The sequence below is a fragment of the Echinops telfairi genome, unplaced genomic scaffold, assembly GCF_000313985.2.
Source record: "Echinops telfairi isolate 266 unplaced genomic scaffold, ASM31398v2 ScPeMD7_5592;HRSCAF=6446, whole genome shotgun sequence".
In the NCBI taxonomy this organism is placed as follows: Eukaryota; Metazoa; Chordata; class Mammalia; order Afrosoricida; family Tenrecidae; genus Echinops; species Echinops telfairi.
Window position 1 is genome coordinate 23,072,406 of NW_022109491.1, and position 17,312 is coordinate 23,089,717.

At 45.3% G+C, this 17,312-nt stretch overlaps 1 protein-coding gene across 1 annotated transcript; it reads left to right on the top strand.

The window, feature by feature from the left end:
* The first annotated feature begins 553 nt into the window (after nt 1-553).
* On the top strand, nt 554-13,588 carry EIF2S2 (eukaryotic translation initiation factor 2 subunit beta). The gene is made up of 9 exons (XM_004697934.3): nt 554-686; nt 4,689-4,866; nt 5,846-5,949; nt 7,647-7,782; nt 8,255-8,355; nt 8,953-9,101; nt 10,707-10,763; nt 12,491-12,576; nt 13,119-13,588. The coding sequence occupies exons 1-9, from the start codon at nt 672-674 to the stop codon at nt 13,292-13,294; spliced, it is 1,002 nt and encodes a 333-aa protein (XP_004697991.1). The 5' UTR covers nt 554-671; the 3' UTR covers nt 13,295-13,588.
* Nucleotides 13,589-17,312: the final 3,724 nt, after the last annotated feature.

The following is a 17,312-nucleotide window of genomic DNA, read 5'->3' on the forward strand; positions in this document are numbered from 1 at the left end:
GTCATGATAGTGGGGGGAAGGAAGCACCAAAGAACTAGAGGAAAGTTGTGTGTTTCATCGGTGCTGTTCTGCACCCTGACTGGCTCATCTCTTCCCTGGAACCCCTCTGTGAGGGGATGTTCCAGGCACGTTTCTTAGTAAGACCAAGGTGGTAGTAAAATTCAAAAATTCATTGACATCGTGTCAATTCCGACTGTAAAGCCCCTGTCTACCCACCCTAACCCAGAAGGAATAGCCCCGAATTCACGCTAAAAACAGTGCAGAACAGCGAAGACTCACAGCTGTACTAGAGGATGAGGAAATCATAAATATAACCAAACTTTCCGGAAGGCGCTTCCTCCTACTCACGCGCACTGAGCCGCTGCCTGGGCATAAGGACCCGCCTCTGGTAGAACTACAAGTCCCGGCATACCTAGCGCGACGGCGTCGCCTAGTAACTGGAGCATGCCGGCGCGCCCTAAGTTGGGTCGGCCTTGCGCCTGCGCCTTGGCGGTCTCTGCGCAGGCGCATTAACAATGCAGGGAGGAGGGGGCGGGGTGTCGTTCCCTTTCGCTGATGCAAGAGCCTAGTGCGGTGGTGGGAGAGGTATCCTTAGGACCGGCGCTGCTGCGGAGGCCTGGAGCTGACCTATCTGACTTCCCGTCCGTGCCGAACCCACTCGATCTGCAGCCATGTCCGGGGACGAGGTGAGAGCTTCGGCGTCGGGCTGAGTCCTGAGGCGGGGCGCCGAGCCCGCCTCCGTGTGGGACGCTGGGCCTGCGGCCTAGCGGCCGGCTGCCGCCATGTGGGACAGCCGGGCCTATGTGGCCCGGAGCCGGCGAAGACTCGGGAGCCGGGTTTGACCGCGCCCTGCTCTCCTCCGGACGGCGACGCGGAGGCCCTCGTTTCCGGGGGGCCGAGCCGCCGTTCTTGGAGAGGGCTGGACAAACTTGGGACTGGCGACCCCTGCCTGCCTTTAACTCCCGCCCGCCTCGCTCACCGCCGGGGGCGTGGAGAAGAGCCTCGTTCAAAACTTGTTCGATCGCCTGGCCCGGGCCGGTATCCCGCCTAGTGCCCACCTCGAGCTGTTTCTTTCAAACCCGGGGAGAGAGAGACGAGCGGGAGGGACCGACTAGCCCGCCGGGAGGTTTCCGGGCGGGAGTCCCCGAGTGCCCCTTATCGCGGCCACGGGAGCGGGAAGTGTGGACTCCGGAGCTGGACCTTGCCCCGCCAGCGTCCTGGCCCCACGCCGTGTTCCCTAAAGCCCCCTCTGCCGGATTTACCCCGGTTCACGTAAAATCCAGTGACCGGACGATGAAGTGGACTCGAAGTGCTATCAGTAGGCGTTGATTAGCATTGGGAGGGGCCCTGGCGCTTAGTAGCCGCGAGCCCCGCTCCCCCGCAAAAAAATGCTCTTACTTAAAACTGACTTGTGTAAACACGTGAGCCCGTGGCCCAGGGAGCGGGGAGGGGAAGCGTTGGAGGCTTCGGTGTGGAGCTGGTCGGAGGTCCGACTTGGCATTAGGAAGGCACCCGAGGGCCGGGGAGTGGTTCAGGTTGACGGGGAAGGGTGCTCACAGGAAGTGGAGTTTATCAATTTGGTTCTCGAGAAAGGAGTGATGATTGGCAAAGCAGGCCAAGTAGTTCATGAAGGGCTTTGGGACCAAGTTAAGGAATTTGGATTTTTATTCTAGAGCGGGCTTCAGTCTCATTTGGTTCTTGTAATAACCTTGTAAGACAGGTATCATTGTTAGGGCACATTTCGGATGAGTTCACCCTTGTTTCCTTTCTGTCATTCCGATTTTGCAAGCTTTCCTTGGCATTTAGCAAGGCATTTCACTCACACGGAATGCTGGTCTGTGTGTCTTCCAATGCTACATTGCTCACCGTGAGGTCGTTGGGCAGGTAAGGGACAACTGCACTCTAAGGCTGACACTAATACTTGCCACCAGAGTAGAAATAAGGCCATCAACAGCAATTTTAGGGTGAGTGCAGATGGCTTTGACCAGTGAGGGATCAGTTCTATAGGGAGTGGAATGTAAATAGATTATGAAAGGGGGAACAGGACTTTAAGGAGCAGAAATGACAGAGCTAGCAGGCAAGCTCAGGACAGTGGCACTAATAACATATTAGAGCAGCTTGGCACACCAGTGTACCCAGTCCAGTTTTACACACTGGGGAAACTGGGGCCCAGGGAGGTTAACGGGCACAAGATCACACAGCAGAAGGTGGCAGACTAGAACTTTAGATTTTCCCACACTGTGATCAGCGAAGAAGAGCCCTTCAAGGAGATGGGTTGGCACAGTGGTTGCAATGGTGGACTCGACGATAATGATGGTGAGGATAGGACAGGATCAGGGAGTGTTTCTGTTGTGATTGCAATGAGGCAGTGACTCAGAACCACATCCAAGGTCCTTCACAGGAACCATCACCAACACTGGGCTGGTGGGTGTGGTAAATGTGCTTTGCAAATGAGAAGGGGGTGTTTTATAAAAGGATCTCTAGTAAGCACTGTGGGAGTAAGCCTGCTAACCAGAACCCTCTCCTTGGCAGAAAGTAAGGTTCCTCACCCTCCTAAAAGATTTAGTCTCCAGATCTCTGTTGGGTCGTGATGAATTATTACCGACTGAGTGGCAGTGGGTCGGTGAAGGTTTTGAGTCTGAATGCAAAGGGAAATACAAATCTCTCAGAATCTTATCATCCAGAAGTGCCAACGCTCTTGCAACATTTTATGAAGATGCTTGGGAGCATCTCCTCTCTGTGGGTTAGTTTGTAACTCTTCCTCCTTTGGGGATGTGCCCACGAAGTGGATGGCTTGGGTAAAGTATGCTGAGAATAAGCTACCAATTTGATGATTTATTTCAGTCTATTGTTGGGTCATTTTTGTTGGTATCTATCTCATTTTCACACATCTACTCCAACAGAAATTGAAAATGAAATGTGCTTTTGAAAGTTTTCTTGTGAACTTAAAAAATGCTGAAGTGATTCTTTGATTTTTTTCCCCCCTAGGTGCACTGGCAGTAACTATTTGCTTCTCAAATCCAACTAGTTGGAACATAACTGATAATTTGAAAGTCAGAACTCAATGGTCTTAGAAAGTTTTTGTTTTTAAGTTAAGCCTAATATGGCCTTGTATAGGTATTGGGCAGATCTACTTTGGGACTCTTGCTTTTTATCTGCTTCCTTATTTATAAACTGAACACCAGTGGCAATGGTTGTTAGCTGTTGGACTGCTAATTGCAAGGTCAGCGGTTCAAATCCACCAGCCACCCCTTGGGAGAAAGATGAGGCTTTATGCTCCTATAAACATTAAAAGCCTCAGAAAAGGTTGTTAAGGGTTGGAATTGATGGTGGGTTTGATACTTTGGATTTGCAAGGTTGGTGTAAAATAAGACAAGCATAGGTGGCTTCTAAAAGTGTGTGTGTGTGTGTGTGTGTGTGTGTCATTTTCCCAATGCATCAGAGAGATGTCAATTACTTCAGTGTGTAATTCCCGCACGTTTACTACCCTTTACCAAGACTACAGTCAAACAGAAGCTTATAAACCTAAGTACCGGTAGATGGTTTTTGAGGGGCTAATGGAGGTAGTTGTGAGGCTGTCTTCCAGTGATTTCAGGATCCCAACCATCTTGGGTCTGTCTTGCTGAATAGTAGTTACAAGGCAATTCATATTCTTGGGACTCGGTGCTTGGAAAAATGCAATGAATGAATTGTAACCCCTGCCAGATGACCAAATTTATAGTGCTTGGAAGGTAGCCTGCCCTTTTTGCCAGGTCTTCCTACTTCAGGAATGAGGCTGACCTGTAGCTACTCCCTGCAACAGATTGCAGTGCTCCGAGTAGGATGGCTCAAGACCCAGTAGGTTACCAGTGGGGGGGGGCTCTCTCCCATTGGCTCTTCTTAAGACGGAACTGACTCTCCTTTAAACTTGCTGGCTGAAGGCATCTCAGAATTATTTACCCAATTGCATCGTTGTTAAGAGTATGGCTCACACTTCGTGTGAGGACCTGCCTGCCAGGTACTGCGCCAAGCCTTATGACTTTCTGGACTCATTTAATCTTCCCAGTAACTTTGTGGGGTTACTTGTGGTCTTGCTATTCAACAGATCTGTAAGTTATAAATTAGATTTTCACTGTTTCTATAGTAGAGCTTTTAAATATTTTCTATCATAGAGCATTTGATAATGTTTTAGAAACAAGCAAGTAAAAGGTTCCTCTTAGTTCCGAGATTTTGCTGCTGGATTTCTTTAAAGGCTTGTTTGAGTGTTAGGAGTTTAAAAAAAAAAAAAGGAAAGATCAGGCTTCCTGATAGGGTCACCATGGGCAACTAACCAAAGGAAGCAGTCACAACCTGCCCGGGCATTGGTTTTCCTAACTCTAAACTGAGGCGCTTACTAATGTCCCTTTCTCAAATGTTATGATGTATTTGTAAAGTCTCCACATTTGCTCATGAAACTAAAAGTGAAGTTACTGTGTTTTTTGGCACTTTACAAATTACAGGACATGTGTTCACATTTCAGACACCAAGATGTTTAATATTTAATAGTCTGAGTAAAGTTTGAACAGACAATTTTACTTTGGGCAGTAAAACCCTCAGTGCATCAAATGCTCATATTCTTTCCAGAGTGTTTTTGAGGATACAGCACATTTGAAATGTGAGCAGTAAACACCATCGCTTGTTCTCTTACCTTTTTTTTGCCTTTGAAACAGATGATCTTTGATCCTACTATGAGCAAGAAGAAGAAGAAGAAGAAGAAGCCCTTTATGCTGGATGAGGAAGGGGATGCACAGACTGAAGAAACCCAACTCTCAGAAACAAAGGAAGTGGAGCCAGAGCCAACCGAGGACAAAGATGTGGAAGCTGATGAGGAGGACAGTAGGAAAAAAGGTAAGTATTTGACATGAAGGGGCCTCGTTGTTGTCAGAAGCCTGATTCTCTTTGGTCGGTGTTAAGTTTTGTCCTTAGTGACTTAAGTCCGTTAGCGCTCCTCTGGTGAAATTAAGGCCATCAGCTCCCTGTGTGCCATGGGCTGGGCCAACCTTCTTGATAGGCTTGCTCTTGGTAAATTCCCACCCAATTCACAGGTTGCAGAGATGTTGAAACTTCCATCATTCCAGAATTGGTCTTCCACTCTTAACTTGTTTCTTCTCCAACTTTAGTGGTGTAGTCAAGAAAAATTGGCCCAAGGTAGGCAGTTGTTTTTTGTGTCTTTTCAGGTAGGAAAAACATGCCATCCAGCTGAGATGAAAATAATACTCTATAAAGTGTTTGGAGTTAGATCCATGCCTTGTTAGTCACAGTGGTGCTGTAACATATACTCCTATATATGTTTCAGTTAACCTAATTAGTGTCTGGGGAATATTAGACACTGCTGGGGACAGAGAGAACTAATATTTATTGAGCAACTACCCTGTGCTAATATCTTATACATGTTTAAAACCAACTTGAAGACAAGTCATAAGTCGTTCCTTGAAGACCAGCCTCTGAACTATTTCCAGTTCCAAGTACACACTGGTCTCTCAGGTCTAGGCTTCACATGGGTCCTGCCAGAAGTGGGACAAGCTAGAGTCTCGGAGTGTGTGAGCCCTGGCTTTGTCCTAGGAGACAATGGGGAGTCACTGAAGGGCAATGAAGCGATCTGATTTACCAGACACATTTTCCCAGCATGGTCCCCGAACCAGATTTTTCTGTTTATAAAGTTTTGGATTTTGCAGAACTGTAACTTATGTGGTTGCTCAGGTATGACTGTACTGCTTCATATCAGATCTCTTCATAGTTGAAATGCACTCGCTTAACTTGTAATTTAAGGTTTTGTTTCTGCAAGTTGTTTATAATTGACAGTCTCTGTCTGATCTGCCCTTTTCAGATGCTTCAGATGATCTAGATGACTTGAACTTTTTTAATCAAAAGAAAAAGAAGAAAAAAACTAAAAAGATATTTGATATCGATGAAGCTGAAGAAGGCATAAAGGTAGTATTAAGTATCGATTGCTTTCTTGCTGGTCTTTTCAAAGATTGCTGGCAGCTGTTGTTGCTCCTTTGTTCCATCTCTTACTAGTCACCACTGTTAAGGTCATCTTCTTGGTAATATGTTTGGCGGGGTACCCTAAAGAAAAAATAAAGCTCAAAACCAAATGCAAGGCCATAGGATTGATACTGACTCCTAGCAACTCTCTAGGACTGTGTAGAACTGCCCCTGTCAGTTTCTGAGACGAACCTTGACGGGGAGAAAGCCCCATCCTTTCTCTTGCAGAGTGACTGGTGGTTTCGAACTCTAGCTTTCCAGTGAGCAGGCCCCTGTTTAACCACTTGGCCACCAGCGCTCCTTTAAAGGAATATAAAGGGGCTTCAAAAAGTTTGTGGGAAATAGAATTGAAAGATGAGGGTCCTCATTTTTCCACAAATTTTTGAAGCCCCCCTCAGATAAACTTAGGTCTTATCAGTTGTAATATGTGTCATTAAGGTGATTATAAAATGCCCTTTGACCACAATCCTATTGAGGTTGTTAGGCTGCTTAGAGATTTTGGTAAGAAATCTGTGAGAGAGAAAAAAAATTTCTATTGTTTCTTCCATTTTACTTGTGGTGGTTTGCTGAATGGACTGAAACTTCTGAGCGTTCAAGAATGAGTCCCAGCTGCTGCTGATAGTGTGGCCTACGGGAGCTGAAGCCGTCAGGCCGCTTGCACATCTGGTCTGGTGGGGATCTGACCCTGCAATAGTTGGACTATACTACTGGATTGGTTTCCAGTCCTCTTCTTTCAACAAACAGATTTCGAACCAAGAACAGAAAGCTAACGTGGGTAGGGAGGTGGATCAGAGGATGGCGGGAACTGAAAACTTGTTCTTCCCCTTCGTAGAACTACCCTTTTATACACTCTCCAGGAAGCAATTTAGCAGAGCCCGGACATCTGTTTAGAAGGCGCATGTTTTATAAATATGAATATGTGTGTGTGCGCAGAGAGATCTATATACCTCACTTATCCCATTATGTGTCCTCTACAGTATTTTGAAAGCCAAGTTTTTATTTCGGTATTTCTTGTATTTGAAATATTCTCTGATTGCTTGGTTGACCTGAGGCTCTTGACCATAGTTCTTACCAAGCACCTAACGGCAACAAAACACAGGAGAGGGTTTCTTAACAGTTTGGCGTCTGGCAACACGTTCTTGTTGGCCTCAGTCAGATGGATTTTGGGTTTAGCACAAAGGGCCTCGACCAAATTGACGCCGACAAACAGAAGATCAGCGCAGTTGGATGCAAGCACATACGTGCGGCCGTGCTTGTTGAAGCCTTTGGCTGCTTCACCAAGTCCATGTACAAGGCTCCTCTTGCTGGCAGTTGGTTGTGGGTGAGCTGAATCTTGACTCAGAAGTGGTAGGGAAGGAGAGTCCAGATTTTCCTTTGGTAAATAGCTTATAAGTTCAAACCTAAGTAAATAGGAGTGTATCTCACACATTGTGGGAATTATGTATTTCCTTGAGTTTTAGAAATAATATTCTAATTTTGATAATTTGGTTGGTGCTTAACTGAGTCCAGTTTTATGTGTGCTAATTGCTAGAGACACCGAAGTGAATGCTCAGCTTCTTTGTTTTCAGAGCTATTTTTTGTAACTAGGTAACTTAGAATCCTGGATCTCTTGATCTCTCCTGGCTTGGGACTCTCTTTCTTAGGATCTTAAACTTGAAGGTGATGTTCAAGAGCCAGCTGAGCCAGAGGATGACCTTGACATTATGCTTGGCAATAAAAAGAAGAAAAAGAAGAATGTCAAGTTCCCAGACGAGGATGAAATCCTAGAGAAAGACGAAGGTAATGCTGACTACTTGGCTGCTGGTTTCTAGCTTCCTGAGGCCTTTGGCCTGGTCTTTTGGTGTGAGGCTCTTTTTTTGGTTTCCTTAAAAGTACTCTTTCAGTATACCTAATGCTGTAGGGTCTGTAGTTGGCAGGTGGGTTTTTATGGGAGTGGATGTACCAGAAGTGCTGTGTAACAGTTAGCCTCTGTTTAATATATTAATGCAGTATTTTCTCTTGTGTTCATTAAATCAGTGTGTCTGTTATCTCACCTTCCTAATTGAAGAGGTTTCCATGGAGGGACTTTTTTGAAAAGTCTACCATTCTGGTCTTTAAGGGAAAATGGCCATTGATGGGACTTGATACCTATTTTTGAGGTTAATGATAATGCGTGCTGTTGAGGGAGGAAAGGCAAATGTCTGGGAAGTTTTTGTTCTCTAGCTGTCTAGAGAGGGGCCCGCTCCTCATTCATAGTCTTTGTGATTCGCAGCTTTAGAGGATGAAGACAGCAAAAAAGATGACGGCATATCATTCAGTAACCAGATAGGCCCTGCCTGGGCCGGCTCAGAACGAGACTACACGTATGAGGAGGTAAGACAATTTTTGTTTTCGCGGGAGGCTGAGCTGTTTGCTAAAGCTCAAAGACAAATGAGGTCATTGTCCCTCAGGTAGTTGCATCAGAAGGGCCGTTGAGGTTCAGATTGGTTGTGAAACAGACCCAAAGTGGTGAGCCCAGACAGCCAGTGAACACATTCTTGATGTCCACCGTCCCCGTCTGAGTCAACTGAGGGCCTGGGGCCTTCTAGAAATCATGGGGGTTGGAGGTTGGCACTGGGCAGCAGTGAGGACAAGTAAGGGCTCTTCTGGACCAGGGCAGGCTAGAGCTTCCTTGCTTGGGCTTTTCTGAATCTGACTTCTTCCCGTCACACACTCCCATAGAAGCAGCAGAATGAGGGAAGAGCTGCTGGAGTATTCATTTACCTCTGAGCAAGGAGTGGTTGAGCAGCATAGTGTCAGCAGCTCCTGACTGCCGTGGCGGTGGTGTCTGCCTCAAGGAGCTCCCAGGAGATGCAGTGCTGTTTGTCTTTAGTAAACAGGGATGTCTGTGCTGTGGGCTCCAGTGGAACTTTATATATAGTCCTGCTGTTCACAAAGAACGTATGTGATAATCACCCTTACCCTTTATAGCTACTGAACCGAGTGTTCAACATCATGCGTGAAAAGAATCCAGATATGGTTGCTGGAGAGAAGAGGAAATTTGTCATGAAACCTCCACAGGTCGTCCGAGTAGGAACCAAGAAAACATCTTTTGTCAACTTTACAGATATTTGCAAACTGTAAGTTGATTAATGGAATGTCTTTTTCCCAAATACCAGGTTCTCTGTGGAGCTGTAAGTACGCTAAACACCCTTGCTGTGAATTTGCTGCAGGTAGAAAGGAAGAATGCACAGGGATCAGGGTTGGGTTGAGCGAGGTCACAGTTCAGGTCTGTTACAGAGCTCATGTTATCAGAAGCTACCACATGACGACCATGAACGCAGAAGGCACTGAGAGCTGCGGAGGCCAGTAGGCTCCTCAGGTTGGGGTGGGCTTGCCCCCGCCTGCACGCAGTGAAGCCTGAGAAAATGGCTGCATTTGGGGGCCTCTTCCTTGGATGGTCATCCATCTGTCAGGAGTTGACGGGTTTCCCATACCATCCTGTGATGTCCAGCCATCAGGGACGCCCGGCTCCATCTTAGGGCCAGGGCACCTGACCTCATTTAGCATTTGTTCTGTAGTTTCATAAGTGATAGATGTTTGGTTTTTTTTGGTGGGGGGGAAAGGGGGAAACGCTGGTAAACAAGGGATAAAAATTATGCCAAATGTCACCAGCCAGTGAAGGCATTGTTTAAAATATTTTAGACTGTTCTGCTAACTACCAATAGTGTATATATGCTCATTATTTAAAAAAGAAAAAAAGAAAATATAAACATGGTTAAGGGAGGGGGAATCACATGTAATGTAATCCTGTCAGATAGCCATGGTTTTACGTCTGGGTATAGCCAGTTTGTGCACATAAGCATTTTAATAATCATCATAAATGTTTCCAATGGCTGCACAGTATATTCAATAGTTTCTCAAAGTCGGACTTGTTTGCTCCACGTTTTCTTTAGAGCATGGAATTGTTTTCCAGCAATGTAGGAACTTAATTTTTTTACCTATTAAATTATAATAGTAGGACCAGCTTGTTAGAACAAATGCCAACAGTGCCAAAGGGTTTAGAATTTTAAAAAATTTAATTGTCAATGGTACTGTACTGTTTACTCTTCTCCTTTGTATGTGCAGTCGTTTAATATAAACAGAGACACCCACCTTGTTCTCAAAAGCAGGACCATACTATAATTTAACCAGCTCTCAGTTGAATGTTTAAACTGCCTCCAACTTTCCTCCTTTGTACATTGTGTGGTTAGGACTTTGAAGAAAAATTTCAAACTGATATAAGAATTAGCATAATAAACCCCAAGAATCTATCCTAGGCATGGTGTATATCGACATGTTGACACATATGCTTCAGATCTTTGTATTCTTTTAAAAGGTTTTACGGTTAAAATACAGCCATGTTTTTAAAACAATGTGTCTTCCTTCCCAGAGTCGACCTTAAGGCAGTGTTTTCCTTGTCTGTCCATGTTCCTAGACGTTTGGTCAAGCAGGCATTCATAAATAGCACACCATAAGGAAGCTTCAAAAACTTTGTGTGAGGAAATTCATCTTTTAATGCATTTTTCCCATGAATATTGTTTTATGGGCTTTAATATTAAATACTGTATTTATATAGACTTGAACCGTGCACTGAAATTCACCTGAGCTGAGTAATCAGAGAGGAAAACTGAAAACAGGATGTTTTTTGAGAATCTTGGTCATGTTTCAGGAAAGATAAAATTTGTATATTATTATTATTTTAGATTGCATCGTCAGCCCAAACATCTCCTTGCATTTTTACTGGCTGAGTTGGGTACAAGGTAAGAAACTGGATTCACGTTTACTATATATACTCGTGGGAAAGCCGAGTTTTTCAGCACATTTTAAATGCCGTTTTGATGGTAAAGTTAGGTGCCCCGGCTGATATTTGGGTCGACTTATACTTGAGTAAATGCGGTATAGGTAGCATTACTGGACATCTCGGAAGAGCCTACCTTGGGAAGACTTGGTAGCACCCTCAGGAAGCATCAGCTGGCTCTCAGAAGGGCTCTTGGGGGAGGCATCACTTGTCAGCACTTGGACCACTTCAGGGTTGTAGCAGCACACCTGAACAGGCCTGCTGCTGTGTTGCTCTGAGTGCATGGCTCTGCCACATTTCCCGTCCGTATTCTACACTGTTGTGCCTGTTCATAGAACTATTAGATGATTGCAGAGGATGTCAGAGTTATTTTATGTTTTGTCCTGAATTGCAGTCACAGGCTATTGAAATCCCACTTGTAAGTTGTTGAGTGGCATGGCAGAAACCTTTGAAATAGGGATTAGTGATTAAACAGCTACTACCCTGTCTTCAGGGCACCTCAATATTTGGGTGGCTAAAGGCCCCAGGGAGCCCATCTGTCAGTCATCATCATGAGCTGAGTGGCCGAATGTCCCTTTAAAGATAAATCAGATAGACTTCTATGGAGCTAGTTATTGGCACAGTTAAGATATAGACCCAGGGCCATCTGTCTCTGGGCCTTTAAAGGTATGTTACTGTGCCTTGGGCATGCAGAGCCTGTGTTTTCTCTCCCTGTTCTCCCAAGGTCCCGTTAAGTAACAGCAAGCTATCCTTGCTGTGGGTCTAAGGAGTGATAACACTATACCTGGTGGCACAGTGAGTAAGCCCTCGGCTCCCAACTGATCTCGCTAGCCATTCTATAGGAACCAGTGGGGGCAGCCCATGTCAGTCAAGGTGAGGGCCTCTGACCTCTAGTTCAGGGCTATCGTCAGAACCAGTGCAGTTGCACTGGGTTGTGGTGGGATGTAGGCGTTTTCTTTTCTTGGTAACAGTTGTTTGAATAGTAGTCTTTTCTGCTTCTTAGGATAATTTATGAATTTGACAGAGGTAGGACTAAAACTAGAGGATTATTGAGAAAGTGCCTTTGCTTTGGCAGGCAGTGAATATAAACCATTTCCTCGAGACACAGGGATCACTGGGACCTGGAAACTTAAGTGTCCCAGTGTCCAGGGTTAATGGAGAATTGTTGAGTCGGCTTTATGACAGAGAAACAGAATACCTTCAAATCTAACTCCATCTGGTGGAATATTGTGATTTGTAATTTTTAACAAATGATTAATACCTAGCTTAGAATTTTGCTTTCTCAAAAATGCTTTTCAGTGGCTTCTTTGAAAGGTCATTTAGTTCTATCGACAATTTATGGCCTGTCCTTTTTGGGGTGGGGGTAATAGCTTAATTGAGGTAAATTCACACAAGTGGAATGTTGGGTGATGTTTAGCATATTCAGCTAAAAGTTTGTTGGCTAAATGGGTTATCATTATTAAGGAATCCATGTCTTGTACCTAAAATCCAATAATTCATTGTTTTCACACTTAATTGGTTGACATTAGATTTAATGTTAGGATTTAAAGGAAATAGCAGCTAGATAGGCCAGCACTTTGTCTTTTTATAACATTAAATATCTCCATGTCATTACATATAAAAGTCCTAATCCTAGGACTTTCGTTATAGGAAAGGTCATTTTAATGGAGATGTTTTTGTCTTTTGTAGTGGTTCTATAGATGGTAATAACCAACTTGTAATCAAAGGACGATTCCAACAGAAACAGATAGAAAATGTCTTGAGAAGATACATCAGTAAGTATGGGAGTGCCTTCTACCCCATCATGGGGGTGTTCTCAGCAGACTGCTTAAACTTAAGATTTGGGGGGGAAAGGATAGGGAATGAGGAGGCGGCTGTAGACTACGGGAAGGTATTGGGAAAGGTTCCGGTTCTCCCCAGCAGTCGAGCTGACTGAAGCTGCTGCAAGTAGGCTGCCACCAATCAAGAAACTTGTCTGATTGAGACATGCCTGCCCTTTGCTGTCTTCCTGACCTATCAAGACTGGCCTGCCTACCCGTTCCTACCTAGGAGGGTCAGGAGGTTCCCACTCCTTGCTAAGTAGGCAGTTGGTACACTCTCTTGCCTCCTTGGACAATGGGATCCTTTACAACCCACACTTAATGCTGGAAGCATCACAGTGGACTGCCTGTGCTTCCTGGCCTGCGTGCCACGTGTGGTACATAACCCATCACGTGCCACGTGTAGTACATAACCCATCACGTCCGCCTGAGACTTGGGCCCCAGAGTCGTGTGCTTGAGGGCAGACACCACATAATGCTGTGTACTCTTCCCACAGAGGAATACGTCACCTGTCACACATGCCGATCACCGGACACGATCCTGCAGAAGGACACCCGACTTTATTTCTTACAGTGCGAAACTTGTCACTCTCGATGCTCTGTTGCCAGCATCAAAACCGGCTTCCAGGCTGTCACAGGCAAGCGAGCACAGCTCCGTGCCAAAGCTAACTAATTTACTAATCACCACTGATTCTGCAAAATGTATTGTGGAGATTTGGCTGGACAGGTTTACCACCAGAGTGGCTACACCATTGTATTGAAACAAGATAGAAAAGCTGCCAAGTGCTTTGGCTTGTGACTGGTTGGATGTGAAATCCTTGCAAGATGCTGAGGCCTGAGCTGTCGACATCCTCATTGCCTACTTAACAACTGTCAGAGAAATATGATGGGGTGAGGAGGTGCTTTTTAAAAATCGTTCATAGACTTCTGTAAAATGCAAGATAAATTAAAGTTATTATAACAGTGATTCTTCCAATTTGATTTGTCGTTTAGTTTTTTTTATAGAACATTTGTACTTGAATACAGCAAAGTTTGTGCCTGGGCTCTGGTAAGCCTCTAGCTTCATCCTGAGAAAACTACATTGGCAGGCACTTCAGCTGGGCCACCCCTTCACACAAGACAAAATTCAGCTAAAGATCTGGGAGGGACTGCCTGAGGCCAGTGTCTAAGTACAGAGATTTGACCCGTTTTTGATGTGGGGTCTGTTGCTGCTACCTCACTGCTAAGTCCTCCAGCTCTCACCCCGTGAGGAGGGAATACAAGGTGCTAGGCCTCCTCACCAGCTAGTCTTAAACACACAACCTCTAAGTGTGTGCTTTAACGGGCACGCTGAGAAGGGCTGTGCAGGGATCTCCTCTGAGGAGAGTCCAGGTGGCAATGGACCCCCTCGAATTAGGTCCCCTTTCAAAAAGGCTTGCCACATGCTAATTTGTTTTCTGTATTAAAGAAGCTTTTGAATGTGGTCCTGAGATAACCAAGAGATGCTGTCTGTGTGGTACACTCTGCACTTCATTCCTAGCATTTGGCTGATGGACATTTCTCCACTGGAGCACGGGGCGCCATGACCATGTTTCTGTGGTGGTCTGTCTGCCTGACACACTGAGGACACACGTGCTGCTCTAGACAATTGTTCCTATGCAGCCCAGCAGCAGTCACATCTGCCCAGGATGCCATGACTGTTGTTAATCACTGTGACCCTCCAATGCAAAGTACACGCCACGTGCTGCACAGTACCCAGGCCCTGAGGGAGGAGCAGCATTCCTTCAAACCAGTAGGCCCTTGTGAATGGCCACACAGGCTGTCATGGGAACTGGATTGCCGTGTTTTTTAATTTTGTATCTATGTTCACACAATTTCCCAGTTTTCCTGGACAGTTTTTTGTTTCAAACTACTATTGGACAGCACTGCTGGGTGGAACCCAGGTTTCCGAAGACATTGAGTTTGGAGAAGCTGTAACAAATGTTGGGATGTTACTGCGTGAATAAAGCAAGGATCAGTGCCTCCTGTGTAATTAGTACTGCTGTTTGTGTGTGTACGTGCACTTACTTTCTTAGTGGGACCCCTAACAAAAGAGGTGACAACAGATTTGGGACAGGTTGGGGGACAGGCTAACACCTCTTGACTTTGTTTTTTAACTGGTTCTCGGGTCTGACCCTGGTCCTTCAAGTATTTTGTCCACTGGGATATTGGCTAAAACAGCATCGACTATTAAAGAATCGTAACCTGTACAGTAGCACCAACCACAGCTGTTGGAACCTTGCTATTGGTTGACAGCAAAGGGAATGGAGAACCGCACTCTTGCCAGGTTTACATTGGAACAGAGCATCTTTTCAACACAAGACTTGTGCCATGTGGACAATGAAGTAAACTTTTGAGCTCCCATAATTCTACCAATAGCAGCTCTGTGTGTCAAGGGCACCCCTGCCTGCAGGAGTAGAATTAAAAATGTATAAATCTTGGGTTTTATTAATGGTTTACCATCATTAAATTAGTTCCCTATGCTAAGTGAGTATTAATGGTTTACCATCATTAAATTAGTTCCCTATGCTAAGTGAGTGGGGAATTAGCTAATTATTGGTAATTCGGACAAAGGGCTCCGGAGAGTCCTCCCATTTACTTGTGTGCTTATTTATAGACTGAGTAGATAACCTATCTTGAAGGGGTGATGGTGAGATGATGTGTGTGAAATGCTTTAACCCCAGCCTGGCTGGCACAAAGAACATTTTCTTTTGAATACTCCCCCTTAGACTGAGTCTCCAGCGGTGCCAATCAGAGGGTTAAAGCCTTGTCACAGCTGGTAATACCTACCATATATACTCAAGTATAAGCCGAACCAAATACCAGCCAGGCATCTAATTTTACCACAAAAACTGCATTAAGTGTGCTAGGAAATTTGGCTTATACTCGGGTATATAGGACAACAACCCAAAGGGTGATAACAGTTGGCCCTGCCAAGTATGCACTTCTTGCGCCAAGTTCTAGAGCCTAGGTGTCACCCTTTTTGTGGTGAGGCAGGTCTGCCTGCTGCACCATTTTCCCTTTTTCTTTTCACAAACCTGGATGAGCCTGCCATGCTTAGAACAGAGGCCTGGTCTTCAGAGCTTTGTGGCATGTATGGCCAGGCTCTGATAGGATCAAATAACCCAGCTGAGGGCCACAGCTCCTGCCCTTCCAAGCTTCCCAGACTTTACAAGACAGCCCAAAACCTGTATCACTGCCCACTCACTTAAAAGGGGCTTCAGTTTTATTACTAACATCTGAAGCCTTGGAGGACCAAGTATTAATGACCAGTCTTCATATTAAACGACTCCACTTAATGGACAGCTTTTAAAATTATACTCCTCAGTTGTAGCTTTTCATGAGCTTTTAAATGGGCCAGAAACCAAATCAAAGCCAAAACCTACGATGGGAAGTTGGTCAAGCCTAATCATATCCTCAGTAACAACAGTTGTAGATCAAAACGGGTTTGAGTGAGAATGAAGATGGCTTCATTCTTCAATCCCAGAGGCACTAGCACACTATGACAGATGCCTCACGTGAACCAGAATCTGAACTATTCTTAAATCATTGTTAATGTACAAATGACTAACATCACCGACGCCTTTATTATGTGCCAGGCCCGGTTCTAGGTACTTCCTAAATCTATACACACCCATTTAATCTTCACAGCAGCCCTTCCAGCTGGGTGTCCCACGATCCCAGTTTTCTGGATGAAGTAATGGAGACTCAGGTTAAGTCACTTGTCTTAATAACTGATAAGAGACCCAGGCATTTGGGCTTTGGAGCCTCTGCTCTTAAGCACTGCAATGGTGCCTCTCAATGACATGTTAGAAAGTACAAGGGTGCTTCCAAGAGTTCATGGAAATTTTCTATTATCTTTTTATTGCAATCCCATGAACTTTTCTCCATAAGCCCCCTGATTACCCAAGTGTCTGCAGTGAAAGGTAGTTCCTGGCCCCAGCTTACAGGCTAGTGGAGTCAGATGAGCAAACCAGTGGAGATACAATCTGGGAAGAAGTGTAATGAAGTCTTACACAGAGGGACGATCAAAGTGTCCTTGAGAAGGCAACTTCTGAGCTGGGCTGTGAGAGGTAACTAAGGTGAAGCAGCGTGAGAAGAGGCAACAGGTGCATACAGCACAGAGGCCTAGACTGCAGAGTCCTTCCCACAAATAGTTTGATGTGGCTTGAGAATGGGGACAGAGTAGGGGAGGAGATGGATCTCGAGGAAGGTGGCAGATCCCTGAGGGCATATATCATGTATTTGATGGAGCGGACAATGAAGGAAATAAACTCCAAACTCACTGCCATTGAGTCGGTTTTGACTCATAGCGACCCTACAGGACAGGATAGATGCAGGTTTCTGAAGGCCAAATCTTTACAGGAGTAAGCCTCATCTTTCTCCTACAAAGCTCCTGGTGTTTTTAAACTGCTGACGACTCACTGCCCAACTTGTTTAAGTCACTATGCCACCTGAGCTTTTACAGTGGGAAGTCAGAGGCAGGTCATTATTGCAAAAGCCCAACCAAAGGTAATGGTGATGGAAAGGAAGCCAGAGGCAAACACCAAGCCAATGGAATGAACCTGATCTGTCATTAGGGAGGAGTAGAAGATGCTGCGGGGACCTGTGGTGCCATTCCCCAAGATGGTGAGCTCGTGGAGATAGACTGGAGGCTGCCAGGACATTCACAG

Coding starts and splice junctions, on each gene's coding strand:
- EIF2S2 (XM_004697934.3), top strand. Junction 4,867..5,845: donor GGAGGACAGTAGGAAAAAAG/GTAAGTATTTGA, acceptor TGCCCTTTTCAG/ATGCTTCAGATGATCTAGAT. Junction 9,102..10,706: donor TTTACAGATATTTGCAAACT/GTAAGTTGATTA, acceptor TTATTATTTTAG/ATTGCATCGTCAGCCCAAAC.